At 36.8% G+C, this 16,823-nt stretch overlaps 1 protein-coding gene across 3 annotated transcripts in view; it reads right to left on the bottom strand.

Annotated features, from left to right (window-relative positions):
• Nucleotides 1-5,587: 5,587 nt before the first annotated feature.
• Nucleotides 5,588-16,823, bottom strand: part of LOC146004493 (carnosine N-methyltransferase) — a 55,008-nt gene continuing 43,772 nt past the window's right edge. For 2 of the 3 annotated variants that reach the window (XM_083143356.1, XM_083143355.1), the window contains exons 6-8: nucleotides 15,594-15,702; nucleotides 11,022-11,146; nucleotides 5,588-6,137 (exon numbers count right to left, since the gene is read on the bottom strand). In XM_083143356.1, the coding sequence (XP_082999482.1) occupies nucleotides 5,991-6,137; nucleotides 11,022-11,146; nucleotides 15,594-15,702 (381 nt within the window). In that variant the 3' untranslated portion in view covers nucleotides 5,588-5,990. Of the gene's footprint in view, nucleotides 6,138-10,041; nucleotides 10,165-11,021; nucleotides 11,147-15,593; nucleotides 15,703-16,823 lie in introns of all 3 variants that reach the window. The other variant, XR_014443932.1, reaches the window with a different exon arrangement.

Raw genomic sequence — 16,823 nt, 5'->3', positions numbered from 1 at the left:
GGAAAACTTCAGTTTCTAGAACTTGTTGACCCAAGCAAATGGAGCGAACATAAAAAATGTTTTCCTGAAAGTGAATTCCATTCTTTAAAGGAGACATGGCCAGCATTTTGATTTTTCCAGGTTGCGTAGTGAGCTTATTGCATCCTAAAATATAGAAGACTTCAGTGGGAAAAGTGTGTCGGAAGCAACTACTTTCTTGATAAAAACTGAGCTGAGTGAAGATGGGTTTCCAGAAGTTTTCAAAATGTGTTGCCTCATTTTGACTATTCCCGCGTCTAGTGCTTGTGTTGAACGGTCCTTTTCCACTTTAAAAAGAGTGGGTATTCCTAGCGTAAATTTTCAAAGCGAAGCAAGACTATCAAATTTGTCCTTTATTTCGATAGAGAAAGACTTAATGAATCATCTCGAGAATTCACATGGCTTCTACGATGCAGTTATCGTCAAGTTCTTAACAAAGGAAAGAATAATGGACTTGATCTACAAATAAAAAGATGACACAGGTATGTTCGACAAAACATTTCTCTGATCAATAAGTTTTACATTATTTTTTTGCTTGTTGCTCATCAACAAAGTATTTTGTTTTGAATGTTTTCTTTACATTCATATATTTACTTTATTATTATTATGGCCATATGTAAAACAAATGTGTCTACTATGTGTCACTTCTAACAACATGTAATATATGCATCATACCTAGTCTTACCATAAATACTGTCACAAAGTTTTAAGTAAATTGACACAAAATGCTGAGAGATGTTGTAATATCCTAATAACATTACTGAAATGGATGCATGACAAATCAAAATCACAAATCATTATTCAAAATGGCCACGCTTAGCACACATTCCGTAAGTATTTGTGGCCACGCATCAATTGAATTATGCAACACATCGACTGGAAAATGAGCAACTGCCTTCTGAAGAGACCGCTTTAAACTTTCAATATTGGGATATCTCTTCCTCCAAGCCATCTCCTGAAGCTTGGACCACAATTTGTAGTCCAAAGGGTATAGGTCCGGACTTGCAGAAGGCCAATCTGAAGTGGAAATGAAGTCTGGAACATTTGCTATGAGAGCACGCTCTATTTCTGTGAAAAAGGGGTAAAAACATCAGCCAAAGTGCACCAGCAGACAGTGCTTGAGAGACTAGTCAAGAATCTCAACAACACCCTCTTCCATGGTCAGAACTGGAGCTTCTAGCAGGATTCAGCCCCAACATATGGGGCCCGAACAACACAGCAGTGGCTGGAGGCAAATGTACCAAACTTAATTTCCACTTCGGATTGGCCTTCTGCAAGTCCAGACCTATACCCTTTGGACTACAAATTGTGGTCAAAGCTTCAGGAGATGGCTTGCAAGAAGAGACATCCCAATATTGAAAGTTTAAAGCGGTCTCTTCAGAAGGCAGTTGCTCATTTTCCAGTCGATGTGTTGCATAATTCAATTGATGCGTGGCCACAAATACTTACGGAATGTATGCTAAGCGTGGCCATTTTGAATAATGATTTGTGATTTTGATTTGTCATGCATCTATTTCAGTAATGTTATTAGGATATTACAACATCTCTCAGCATTTTGTGTCAATTTACTTAAAACTTTGTGACAGTATTTATGGTAAGACTAGGTATATATTCGTTACTTGATTTATTTGCAATAATTGTCGAATTTTACAGGTTATGGTGCTTTATATTAACGGACACACATACCTATACATATATGGGGGGGGGGGGGTGCAAGTGAGGTGACCTGTTCCATGCCTGACCTAGCACCGTACGCAACTGGCACATACAAATACACACAAGTGTCGAAGAACGAGACAAACTTTCACAGCTAGATGCCATCTAGATGAACAACTTCTTTTAGAACCGTGTTTCTCCTTGAGGTATGGCTTTGATGTTACAAATCTTCGCAAAAACGGTAATTTTTATCCTGTACCTGTGCAGCATTCTTACCTCTTACCATGGCCGACCGCAAGGAGAGGGGCACTTGCCCTCCCCGAGATTATCTGAGAAAAGACAATGTAATTCGAGTAATGATGTTTTATTATAATTATAAATAATGCTGTTTTCTGTGGTTTGCACACTGTAAATTATAGCAATTGCTGCCATGTCGAACAAAATAAGGAAAGAATGTTTCCACCACAGTCATTAGAATCATCCTGATTGCTGTAACTAGCTAGGGGCGTGTAGGATGAACATTTTAGGTGGAGATGAGATTGAGAAGGGAATTTTTTATAATTTCGTCATTCAGGACGTGAAACTTTGGAAATTTATGGACGCGGTGAAAATCTTGAATTCTACACACTACCCCCCTTCTTAAGTGATTATTTTTGCACTTCTGGAATAAAATCAGTTAATTTTAATAAATTCTTGACACATTAAGAGCAAATATTACCAATAATTAACCACTTTCCTCGTTCTCTGAAATTTCTCGACTGATCGGGATCCCGAAAAGTCAGAAATCATTTCCCCAAGTCAGCATCTGAGTTTGATAATTCACATGCTGTCGTTTTGAATTCCTTTTTTACCGCGTATAAACATGGATCACAGGTGCCATGATAGAGAGCAGATAAAGTGGTCTGTTTGATATCTATGCATCTTGAAAAAGTACAAAAAGATAAAGAATTGTGTGATAGATGCTTATGAAAAGAAAGCAAGGCAAATCCAGTTTCTATTTAAATAGTGGATTCAAGTCGGAAATTGTCAACAGCGGCAACGTATTTTCAATCAATTTTATAATTTGAAAAATAATATTAATAATTAAATTATCTTATCAGTGAAATCTTACTCTGTCCCCCTGAAAAAATAATCCTTCAGGTAGCCTTCATTCTTACTTAGAAGGATAGCACGACGTGGATTTGATTAATTGAATTAGGGTTTTGACGACATTTTTCTGCCGCATTTGTCTAATCGCGACCATGAGTTATGATATAATAATAATACATTTTCTTTATTCAGTGGGGGAGGTTCAGCCAAGGGCTGCTCTGCCATCTAACCCTTGTCAATATGATAATACATATGAGATGATAAAAACTGCGTATGGAGCAGTAAGCTAATCGTAAAAAAAAAAAAATACACAGATACAAAAAAATGAAGAAAGAAAAAATACATAGGAATTAGTTGCATACAAAAAAAAAGTGCAACTAGAAATACAACAGACAATAGTAATAATAATACAATTCCATATAGTGAATGACTTGATACCTTCAGTATGTGCCCGGACTCTGCCATTGTTCCATTAACAGCAGATCTTTTACTTTACCTTTGAAATTCAATGGGTTGTTTACACTAGCGATATTTGCAGGCAATGCATTCCATGCTTTGGGAGCCAAAAAGGAGAAAGATGATTTGTAGGCCGTAGTAGAGTGATGGGGTAAATCGAAGTTGTTCCGCTTACGGGTAACATACTGATAGATTTCCCTACGGGAATGCATCTTCTCAAACAGGTACTGCGGTTTACCTTCTGTCAGTATGTGGCGTATAAAACAGAGATAGTGTAACTTCCTTCTGTTTGCCATGGTAAGAACCTGATTATTATTTAAGAATGGAAGAATATGATCAGATCTTTTTGCTTGAAAAATGTATCGGAAGCATGCATTTTGCACTGCTCAAAATTGATGAAATCAGTGTTGTAGTCCCCAAAATTTCACAGGGTATCGCTAATTTTTGTGAAACGTTAAATGGTGAGGATCCATTAACTTTTGATTGAGTTTCCAATATAGTGAAGAAAACATTTAACTTCTACAAAAAATGTCATTCATATTACGATAGAGATGGCTTTTTTTAAAAATAAAATATGAAAAGCGCATCACGTTAATGTATTTGATTTTCTTGTTAATATTGTTTTCCTGAATTATCAGCTTGTATACTTCTAATAAGTTTAGTAAGATTGCTAATTGCAATAAATATGAAAAACTTGAAACAAATACTTATATAAAAACAGAAAAATGAACAGAAAAGCAATAATTCTCTCTTTGTTTTTTTTCACCCATTCTGTGTTTAAAACTGTAATACAACATTACCTCAATTGTCGCGTTTAACGATTAGAGCGATTATAGTCAGTCGCCAATTGTTGCGGAAAAGAGAAACAAGAACATTGTTTAGACTTTCGCATGTACTCGATACTTCGAAATCTCCAGTCATGTAAAGTCAAACTTCCACATTGGTTTTGATAACAAAATGCTGTTCTCGATGAGATAAATCAGGGTGTCTAGCAAAAGCCCTGAGTAAAATTCCCTGACTTTGCCTGTTGACAAGAAATTTTCCCTGACTACCCTGGAAGATGAATGTATTCACATGTGATTAGCTAAAATAATGCTTACACTTAAGCTGCAATTATCAAAGTTCAGGGATTATATAGTTGCACTCGTTCACTCTAGGCTATCATCAATACACAATTCGTCACTATTTTCTATTTACAAATAAGCAGTCTGTCTAAACATATTCACATTATGTACACATAGCACAGCAGCATCTTTCTCACTTCTTAAGTTTCTGAATCTCTTCAGTAAGGAGCTCAGCCTCCTTCCCTGCTTCTTCAAGTAAGCGGGCCTTTTTTGCTTCCAGCTCCTTCACTTTCTTGTCATTCTCTCTCTTCATGGCTGCCTCAGCCCTCGCTGCATCCAGCTGCTGCTTCTTTTCTTCCTATCATTGTATATGCAAAAACAAAATTCTTCCGTTCTTACAGCAAAGTAAGAAATTGATGTGGCTATAAAAATTCTTGAAACATCGTAAGCAATTCATTCACCACGTATGATGATGGTAGTATAGGAGTTAGAGGAAAACCATATATTCAAAATAAATTGTTTCAATCTTTAGTGGGCATTATGAATATGCAAGTCTAAGGATCACAGTGTCCTTGACAACTGGAAAACCATCACACCTCTGGGAACAGCCTCATTCATCTTGTCTACTCAACTCAATTTGATTTTGGAATGGTGTTATTTGTATTTGGTCAATGGATATGTTGCACCTCTTCTTGTCACAGCATTTTGCTGTAAATTAAACACAAAAGTTGGCCAAAAATAGGTGTATGGCAAACTTGTTTCATTTAAACAAAAGTGACTGCTACTATTTCACATGAGTGTCAAAGTGCTGCATACATTAAACATGAAAACAACTCTCACTTTTTAGTTGTTCATGAGGACACCAATCAACCATTCTTGGAGCTACTGTGGAGTGGGCAAAAAAAGAGTAGCCAATCAGAAAAGTGTATTTGTGTATCATGCTCTATCTGGCAATAGTTTCACACTTTGTCATAGATGGGAGTAGTAAAAATTTATGCTTCGATATATAGGGCACACAAGAACTAGTATATGAAATTGATTTGGTTGACCTTACTTCACTTTTCCGCCATTTTTCGCTAATCGCAAAGAGAGGATAAGTGCTGATATGATAAATGGACACTCACAGGCTGGAATTTGAATCAGGGACCCCTGTGCCAACCACTCCACCTTAGAGGTTAACGTATGTGACATGTGTATCTGCTAAAGAAAGAGAGACATATTTACTGTATTTCTTTCAATATTTAACGTTCTTACCATGGACAAAACTATTATGTGTAGCACATTAGGAAAAACAAAACACAATCTTTCCAGAGTATTTTATTACTGATTCTTCCAGTGGCATACAGCAGGAATGATAAAAGAGATAAAATACGATGACATCCAATGTTTATTCGTTATGTGATGACTTGTAAAACTGCGTCAACTCTTTTAATAATTATACATGTATGTACAAGTATTGTTTTAGCATTCATTCACACTATTCCTTTACAGTTCAGTCATAGCTCTTAAAAACTACTTATTTTTAGAGCATTTGAATTGAATAAAAACATTATCACTGTTGTTATGTCGGAGATTCTCCTTTAATGTGGTCATCGTTATGGCAAAGATGAATGTCCATAGAAAAAAAACTGGAGCACAGCATATTTACCTATGTCCCAAGTAGGGATTTAATGTGTCATTTGGCGACATAGTATAACACCAGTGCTATTACCGTCCACCTGTTTGACTCGGACTCTCGTCACTATTTTCTTCAGAATTCGGTTTCCTGCACACAAAAAACACACTGTCATACTCGTACTTCAGCATAGACATCGGGTTCTGCGCATACGTTGTCTTCACATGAGTGTCTTCTTTCTGAAAGTAGAATTACACAGATGGGAGATTCTGGCCAATTCTATAGCAAAAACAATATATGAGATCAATTTTCCTGATATCACCTACCTACTTGATTGACACTTCTTCCTGAATTGCAACCATTAACCTTCAGCAGGTGAGAGAGCAGGTCTTCCCGCAGCATGTAACTCCTATCCGGGTGGCTGAAATAACTGTCTTCCCAGCACCAGGTAGGAGCAATTAACGTGACATTTCTTCAAAACTACACATGATATTTCAGTTCTGTCGTTTCTTTGTTCATTTGTATACAAACTAAGGTAGGACATAGTTGAATTACAAAACAATACATCCACTGTTACTATTACTAACAAGCTGAAATTGTAAACTCCTTTGTTTCCGGCGGCCGTGCGGTCTAAGGTGCTGTATTTTGGACTCCCAACTGTGGGACGGCATGGGTTCAAGTCTGCCTGGGACCAGTCTCTGTGTGAGGAAATTGGGGAGCTATGAGTAAGTAGCGTAATGGTCTCGGAAATTTCCTATAATGGCTGAGGATTCGACATGCTGACCCCATGTCACACCATTACCAGTTGAAGATCTCCACACCTCTAGGTAGGATTGTGGGAGGGAGATAGGCCAAGGCCCTTCCAGGGCTGTCGAGCGATGGATTATTATATATCTTATAAAATGGGCTATAACTAACTCATTAACCATGACTTCTTGCTGATATAATTCACTTTTACATACGAACAAGTGTTCTCGGGAGAAATCCCTAATTTTCAAAATTTCCTGGAAATTACGTCTTTCGAAAATGTTGCATAATTTCCTTCTTTTCCTTTTTAATCGGGGAATGGGTATTACATATCCTCAAAGAGTGTTCTTTTGTCCTGCATCTCCTCAATTTTGGTGCATAGGGCCGATTATGAATGTATCATTCATTTGGTCTATTGTGGTGGCCAATGGGCATGCTGAATGCATTTTTATTTTTTAAAAAATATATTTTATTTTTCTTTCTAAACTTTCATTATTGGGAGGTACACTGTGTAAATTTCACCTCTGCGAAAAGCCGTCATCCAGAAAAAAAATAAAAAAAACATTAAAAATTCATCTTTCAATGACAATTAATTCTTGAGCTATTATTTTTTTAATACACATCAGCAACTTAGAAACGTGTGTTTGAAAAGTCCCGTCCGGATTATGACGTAACCGTCATTGGCCTTGTCGCAGTAGTGCTAATGCTAGAGGCGAGTGCACATTTGTTGTGCTGGTAGGAGCACAGAAGTGGTGCGAGAGATATTATCCTCGTTCCGGGGGTTTTAATTAAGAAATCTCTATTTGTGCCAGAATTTAGAATTTTGTCGTATTTAATCTGTGCAGGATGCAGCGCTGTGCACTTTTGGCCATTGTTTGTATATTCTTCAAAATTGTACTTTTCTTGCGCTATGTGTTTCTAAATTTAAGCAAAAAGTTTAAACACAACAGAATCAGCTTACTCTTCCGGGCATTGTTTGCTGAACGAGGCTTGCTGCGGAAAGAAAAAAAAAGGGGGGGGAATAAAAAAAGAAGTTCGGCAGAAGGTTACAAAAATTAAGTGCATCCTAATTCGAAAAATAGTTTGTGTGCTTGTTTGCTTCAAGCAAAATTAGGGCATTCAGCAACGACACACACACACATTTTGTATGTAAGGAGTTAGTTTCATGACCGTTGGGTCAGTTGTGACAATTTTGTGAGTGATGCGTGTGGTGGAGGAGCATCAGGTGATGGTGTCAATATGGGGGGAAATGTAATGTTTTGGGTGAAAACATAATCTCAAAATTTAACCTGTTTTGGGCAGCCTTGGGAAGTATGTAACACATGCAGTAGCAGTTGTTGTAAGGTTACCTCTGAAAATGTTGCGATTAGGCACAACCTGGAAAAAAGTGCATCATCGAGGTAACAGACTGACCGTGACGTCCATGAGGAGGTAAGGAGTGTCGTACTGGTTTCAACAAGTCTTCCATTCAAGTTGTATGCAATTTTCGGCATATTGATAATAAGACTGGCAGGGGATAAATAACATGTAAGTGTTACTGACTTGAGTTATATTGAGTTTTATTGGTGAACGGAATGCAGAGAATGTCACATCGTCGTTGCATTTAACATTGAAGTACACTCTTTCATTCGTTCTTTAGTGGTGGAAACTACTGGCATATGAACAGCAAGAGGATCAAGGGTAGAAAGATGTAAATGTCCATTGACTTTTGGAAAAACTTAAGTGTGTGATTACCCAGGCAAGTTAAGCTGGATGAGTCTTGCATTTTTTATTCCTCATTATTTGTAACAAGCAAAGATATACAGCTTAGGGTAATACGAAATAGCATATGAAGGGAGTAGGCATGGTCACGGCATTATTTTCATTTGTTTGGATACTTTTTTCAGGAGAACACACACTCCTTTCATCAGACATTTATTTTCATTTTGACTAAAGATACAGTTATAACAATAGTAAAAAAAATCTGAAATAAAAATAAAACAGACTGCTTTTTTCACAGTTAAGTTGCTATATTACAACAATGTAACATTGACAACATCCATTATATAACAGATTCTTTTTGTTTAAAAAATTACTAACCATTGTTATAACTGTATCTTTAGTCAAAATGAAAATAAATGTCTGATGAAAGGAGCGTGTGTTCTCCTGAAACGTCACAAAGAAAAACTGTTTTCTTATGCTTGTAATAACCGTAAACTACAGGAAAATAATTCTATAATGCAAGCAATGCGCACATACAAGAAAAACAGAAGAAATTGGATTAAAATTCTAAGTGTAGAAAGCCACACAACAGAAGCAACTGAATTAAAATTCTGGTGAAGAAAGCTACACAACAGAAGCAACTGGATTAAAATTTTAAGTGTAGAAACCCAAAAATCAGAAGCAATGAATTAAAATTCTGGTGAAGAAAGCTACACAACAGAATCAATTCAATTAAAATTCATGTAAAAAGCCACACAACAGAAGCAATTGAATGAAAAGTTTAGGTGTAGAAAGCAAAAAAAAGAGAGAAGAAATTGGATTAAAATTCTGGTGAAAAAAGCTACAACAAAGAAGAAATTGAATTACAATTTCACTTGAAGAAAGCTACACAACAGATACAATTGAATTAAAATTCTGGTGAAGAAAGCTACAAAACAGAAGCAATTGAATTAAAATTCTGGTGTAGAATGCCACACAACAGAAGCAATTGAATTAAATCTGGTGTAGAAAGTCACACAAGAGCTCCAATGGAATTCAAATTCTGTTCTCCAGAAATCTATACACAGAAGCAATGGAACTTTAATTCTGGTATAGAAAGCCACATGACAGCTGCAATGAATCTCAAATTCTGGTCTCTAGAAAGCCAGACAATGGAGGAAATGCAGTTCTAGCCAAGGATTTTAAAATGTAAAGCTCTTTGACCGAACGTGGCCCTCAAAGGGCTGTTTCACAATAGATTTCTCTTTTAATATGTGATTATCTCATACGTGAATCTACCAATAATTTTAATCAAGGCTCTTGTATAGGGATCAGTCTCTTAATGTAATTATTATATTTTAGCATTGACTTAGTGGTAACGCTGTCACCTTCTAATTAAGAGGTCCCAGGTTCGATATCCGATGGAGGTACATAATGGTTCGGATCCCACTTTAAACTGTAGGGCCAGTCCCGATTAGCCTATCTCAGCATAAAGTGGGCTTAAAAAAATTCAAATTTAAATTCAAACATTTAGAAGGATGCCCTTCCTATTTACATAACAATGTTAGTATTCGGTCACTCCTACTTTTTACACTATCATTAATCAATGATCTGAGCAAATGTCATACAACACTGACGTTATACAAATATTAACAGATATCTTATAGACAGGGAGTTGGCAACACTTGGAAAACATTTTTTAAGACATGTACTAACCTTATAACAATGTGCACAGGCTGAGAAGAATTCATATCTTGATTAGCCACTTCAGGGCTTAAAGCATCAAAAAGAGCAGGTCTTGTATGAAAATCTTCAGTTTTGCAACTTTCATAGATTATTCTAAAATACAGAAAGCTTAGAGTATTATCTTAAAATGCTCATTCACACTAAAATGTTCCACCTTAGGATGATGTAAGTGAACCTACCAGTATATCTCAAGTGATAGTATGTTGATTAAAAAATTGAGGTTTGCATGACTTAAATTATAGTTTGCGAATTGTGCCATTGCATATTTTCCAATTTCCAGCACGAAGATGCTAATAATCATGTAAAAAGAGAGACACTCATAAACTATAAACAAAACACTATCATGGTTATGTCATACTCTAAATGGTAGATGAAAGTTGTTTGATGACTGAAGCTAGAATCAACAAAGTTTGTTTATGTCAATTCTATGCCTAGATACCTGACCTGGAGGAACAGAAAAAGGGACTTGGGACGGAATAAGCTGACCATACACCATCATATGTAAAAGCTATGATGTGTACACTTTTCTAAGTTGTACAATAATTAATGAATGGGCCCTCCCTCCAGTACACAGGGAAAAATAATATTAGTTTGCAATGAGTGAATGTTGATGAACTGACGATTGAGAATAAGAACAAACTCAAAAGTATGGACACACTATAAAGACTGAAGAGAATATGAAATCTGGAAAGTTGATGACCTCAAAATTTAAATACAAATGGAGGAGGATGGAAAAGAATGGAATTAAAGCAAAAGACCAGTCAAGACATCAAAGAGATGCTACGAAGTGAAAACCTGTGCACAACAACAAGGAAAGAGAAAATCCCAGGGAAACAAAGAAGAGATGGAAAAGATAAAACTTACAAGACTGGCAACTTTTTAAAGATGTGCCACTGTACAATTTAGTACATGAATACGACCAAAATGCATCAATAATTAACTATTCTTACCTCCAATGTGAATCCTACACCTTTCATAACCTCTCGGATGATTTCGTAGCTTGGTTCAATGGACTGTTCACCTGGAACGTCTGAGTAGTGGTAGAGCAATGGCCCAAGATTGATCCAAAGGCCACCTGAAAAAAATACATATGATCACATAAGCTCTACTTGCCACACAAGTTTCTTCTATCATGTCATTTCTCTTACACCAAACATAATTCTCATCTATCAACATGGTTGTTTTAAATACACAATATCTGCTTTGAAAGCAAAACAATCGAGGTGTTATATATATGGGCATTTAGGTTATTTTTTGTACTCTAATGGAACTGCAGTGTGTAATAGACCTTTGAAGGCCATAGTTGGTCAAATAACTTTATGTTGGGGACATGTCATCCCGTCAAGTTGCATCACTGTTTATACACGTGGCTTATAAGATACATCTCACTTGTCCTTACAATGTTGGATCAACAAAATTCTGGTAATTCAAACCAGGACTGCACTTCTATCATGATATTACTGTATATGAACTACTTTTTATATATCGTCAAATACCCACAAAAAAAAATTAAAAAAAAAAAAAAATTGACATTTGCCCACTGATTCTGATACCTCATGGATAATGGCACAATAAATGGAAGATGCATTCAGTTGGGTAGAATCGAATTTCTGTGAATATTCAACAAAGATCTTCAGGGTACATTTGCTGCATTAACAACAATGAAATCAATGCACATTTGAAGTTCTTTGCATCCTATGGAAGTTCTTGAAACAAAACATAACAAAATAGTACTTGACAAAATACACACATATGATTAAGAAGAGAAAATCCAAATATGATTCTACATTTTTCTGGACAAACTTTATTTAGAAAAATCCCACAAATGCATAATCCTGTGATATACTGCAACCGTTAAAGGATTCTATTTATTTACTTATTTAATTACTCTCTCAAGAGAGGTAAAATACAGCCAGTAAGGGCCATAGTCTATCTCCCGACTGCCAATCTTCCTCACACAATCATACCTAGATGTGTGGAGATCTTCAAACAGTAATGGGGTGATGTGGGGTCAGCACGTTGAACCCTCAGTCATTATAGGAAATATCTGTGACCGGGTTACGCTACTCACTCATAGCTCCACATTTTCCTCACGATAGTGGGTTGCCACTGGTCCTATACATGCCGAAAACCCAGAGACTGAACCCATGCCGTCCCGCAGTTGGAGTCCAAAGCACAGCATTTTAGACTGCACGGCCATGGAGGAGGACCTCAACAGAGGTAAATCCTCCAATTACGGAAGGCAGATAAGCAATCACACAAAAAACATAAAACAGAACCAATACAATTAACAAACATACACACAGGCCTCCTCGATAGTGCAATGGTAGCATAGTCGCCTTGTAATCAAGGGGTCGCAGGTTCGATACCTGGTGCAGGCACATAGTGGTTTGGATTCCACTTTACACTGTAGGTCCAGTTCTGATTAGCCTTACTGTGCATAAAGTGGACTTAAAACACCAAATCAACCACCCAACCAAACACACACAGACCAATAACGATTCCAATGATTACTTTGAGAATACACCATTCATACATTAATTAGAATGATATAATGAATGCAGTTCATGTGATCAAAATTCTAAACAGCAGAAATTAATTATATTATCAATAGAGCAAAGTGTTTTGGCAAAATGCCTTTTTATTTGTTTGTATCATGTACCAGTGGTTTCTTAATGGATAAACGTTTTTTTTTTTCCATTTGTGTTCAGTTGGCAAAGCTTTCTCTTTTTAACTATTTTGAACTCCCATTGTCAATTTTAAAATTTAATGTATTTTTTCATATTACGAGGTGCATTCAAGTTATAACACCTCCTATTTTTTTTTTTTTTTGCAGGACTGGAAGCAGATAGAAACATGCGGTTTGTTGTACAATACGCGGGCACTCGTTGTCCATGCGTGACACAGATGGCAACACTGTACAGCACATAGAACTCTAGCGGCAGCGGCCAGAGTGAGGACTGTTTTGGATACTTAAAATGGCGACGTTTTCATTACAAGAGCAGCGTGTAATCATTCGTTTTCTCCATTTGCATGGTGTGGTACCGATTGAAATTCATCGCCAGTTGAGTGAGACATGTGGTGATGGTGTCATGGATGTGTCTAATGTGTGTTCGTGGGTATGACAGTTCAAAGAAGCCAGAACGTCGTGTGACAACAAACCAAGACAATGTAGGCCAGTCTGACAACATAATCGAGTGAGTGGAGAAAGTTGTTTTGGAGGATCGCCGAATGAGTGTGGAACACATCGCCTCCAAAGTTGACATTTCCGTGGGATCTGTGCACACAATCCTGCATGAAAACCCGAAAATGGGAAAAGTGTCCTCCAAGTGGGTGCCACAAATGCTGACTGATGACCACAAGGCTGCGCACGTGACATGTTGCCAGGCAATGTTCACGCGTGATGACGGCATGAATGGGACTTTCTTATCATCGATTGTGACAATGGATGAGACATGGATGCCATTTTTCAATCCTGAAACGAAGCGCCAGTCTGCACAATGGAAGCACACAGATTCACCGCCACCAAAAACATTTCGGGTAAGTGCCAGTGCTGAAAAAATGATGGTGGCCTAGATTGTCTTGGTTTGTTGTCACACGACGTTCTGGCTTCTTTGAACTGTCACACACACGAACACACATTAGACACATCCATGACACCATCACCACATATCTCACTCAACTGGCGATGAATTTCAATCATTGATGGAATGATGGAATGATTACACGTTCGTAATGAAAACGTTGCCATTTTAAGTATCCAAAACAGTCCTCACTTTGGCCGCTGAAGCTCGAGTTCTATGTGCTGTACAGTGCTGCCATCTCTGTCACGCATGGACAACGAGTGCCCGCATATTGTACAACAAACCACATGTTTCTATCTGCTTCCAGTCCTGCAAAAAAAATAGGAGGTGTTATAACTTGAATGCACCTGGTAAATAACAAATGTTGTTTAAAAAAGGAAAGGGGAGGGGGTGGCTCCTGTGTATCCATATGGTTAGTGCTCTCACCTTCCGTGCAAGCAGTCTGGGATTGATTCAAGTGGGAGCTAAAACAATTTCAGTCTTGACCTGGCATTGGGAGGACAATTGGGAATCGAAGAAGTAGCGGGCTCCTGTCTCAAGGGCCAGAAAACAGCAGTGATAGAACTCAATGTGCTGACCACACATCATCCAATGGCTCTCAAAGGGATGCTGCACCATGGAATTTGGGTAGTGAAAAAATTGCTTACTACTCCAGGCTGTAAGGTTAATTTTAAGTGTTGAGCACAGTATAAAACCTAATGCAGCACTAAGTCGAATTAAAATGTGCAAAATTTGATAAAATAGGTAAGATGTAGAATAGTATGCTAAGAGCAACATATATTCTATCACAGTTCAAACTGTTCACTTAACCCCTTAACTGTGGATGGCTACATGTGTGGAGTTGCAGTGTGGAAAGCGCATATGCTTTGTTTGCTTTGACAAGATTCGACTGCATTAGGTGAGATTGTGCGGTAGTAAAAACAAAAACAGTAGCAGAAGAGGAAGAACATGAAAAAGAAGAAAGAAAATATACATTAGACGAAAAAAGTTGCAGCGTAGTACGTGCATAATAGAAAACCGAAATATGGATCAGAAACAAGAGTGACACAGACATTGAGTTGCACTTGTTTTTGTGAAGTTTAGAAGTCCACTTAATGCGCATATAGGCTAATCGGGACTGGATACATGGTTTAAAGTGGGATTCGAACCACAATGCAATGTGCCTCCACCAGGTATCAAACCCAAGTCCCCTTGATTACAAGCAACAAATGTTACCGCTATGCCTTAGGGAATCAAGAGTTGCACCTGTTGTTCACCTTTGAGCAGTGACTGTGAATAAAAATTGAAAAATGAAGATGATGCTGAAGGGAGCAATGAAATTGAATTATGCTAAAAAAGAACCCTCCATTTTATAATATTGACTTGTTCAGAAAATTCCACACTTTAAGGGTTTAAGCAAGATCTGCTACTAGACTTCTAACACTGCACAAATATATTAGAATTATTTTGTTTATCATGCTCCAATTGGGTATTTTATAAGCTATATTACATAAATTTAACTGTGTTAACTATTTATAAGCTAAACTCACTACCACATTCTAAAATTATATAAGTATGATGATTATAAAAAGCATGGTTGCTACACAATATTTCCTACTTGAGACTACACAGTTCCAATAAAGATTCCTCCAAATCAACAGTTTTCAATGGTTTTACAGTACAATAAATTTATTTTAGATTTGTCAGGGTTTTTTAAAACTTTTTATAAGACCATTTTATGCACAGATAGGCTAATTGGGACTGGGCCTACAGTTTAAAGTGGGATCCGAACAATTATGTGCCACCACTGGTTATCAAACCCAGGACCCTTTGCTTACAATATGAGAACATTACAGGAATATTCATGCAGAAGTCATATGTAATTCCTGGAGCCAGGAATTCCCATGGAATTCAGCACATGCAGTAACATTCTACAGTACATACTTGTGGCACACTCACCTGGCTTAAGAATTTTGTATATCGTTTCAATGAAAGAAACAACATTGTTGGCACAATCAATGAAGAAACATGTTGCTACACAGTCCCATTCCTCAGGTTCGGAATACACCTGTCACAACAAAGAGAAAATTGTTATTATACAGTTCTTTGGTATATTAAAAATGAAATATACAAAAATATAGGATGCTTAATTTTTTATAAATAGTTCAACTAAGACATTTGCTAACAGACAATCTGCAAAGACTTAATGCTTATCACTCTAGCATTTATAGAAGGGAGGGGTTCCTGATAATAGGTAGGTATGCAATATTAAACACAAAATAACAGAATTATTAACTTCTATATCTGACTTATGACAAACTTTGATAAAACCTTTTTATACATATAAACAAGGTGGCACATATTGCACCTACCAACTTCAAATGATAACGGAAAGGTGGTAAGTGCTTCTAGTAACTTTATATGGCTCTGAAATAAAAGCACAAGGCCTGTTCAAAAAGAAACCAAACTCCTTTTATAAAGTTTGTATATAAGTAGTGTAAGTGTATTGTTTCAAAGTAGTACTTGGTACGAGGCCTTTTTTAGCCTCTTTTTTATCAATTGAATATCATTTTTTGACATATTTTGACAATTTTTTGTCGACGTTTTAGCGCTTAGCGATGTTTTAGTAAAATTTCCCTTTTTTTCCCACTCGTACTTGGTACGAGTGCATTTGTAGCCTTTTTTTATCAATCGAATATCAGTTTTTGACATATTTTGATAATTTTTTGTCGATGTTTTAGCGTTTAGCGATGTTTTAGTAAAATTTCCCTTTTTTTCCCACCTCACACTTGTAGGTATACCACGCAAGATAGTGTAAATTGATTGTTTCAACGCAGCACTTTGTAGGTATCCTCTTTTTTATCAATTGAATATCAGTTTTTGACATATTTTGACAATTTTTTGTCGATGTTTTAGCGTTTAGCGATGTTCTAGTAAAATTTCCCTTTTTTTCCCACCTCACACTTGTAGGTATACCACGCAAGATAGTGTAAATTGATTGTTTCAACGCAGCACTTTGTAGGTATCCTCTTTTTTATCAATTGAATATCAGTTTTTGACATATTTTGACAATTTTTTGTCGATGTTTTAGCGTTTAGCGATGTTTTAGTAAAATTTCCCTTTTTTTCCCACTCGCACTTGGTAGGTATACCACGATCTTACGTGATATAACTTAACCTATCCTTTTTT

Source organism: Lepisma saccharinum, chromosome 21 (genome assembly GCF_977018435.1).
Source record: "Lepisma saccharinum chromosome 21, izLepSacc3.1, whole genome shotgun sequence".
Taxonomy (NCBI): Eukaryota; Metazoa; Arthropoda; class Insecta; order Zygentoma; family Lepismatidae; genus Lepisma; species Lepisma saccharinum.
This window is presented reverse-complemented; position numbering and strand designations above follow the sequence as displayed.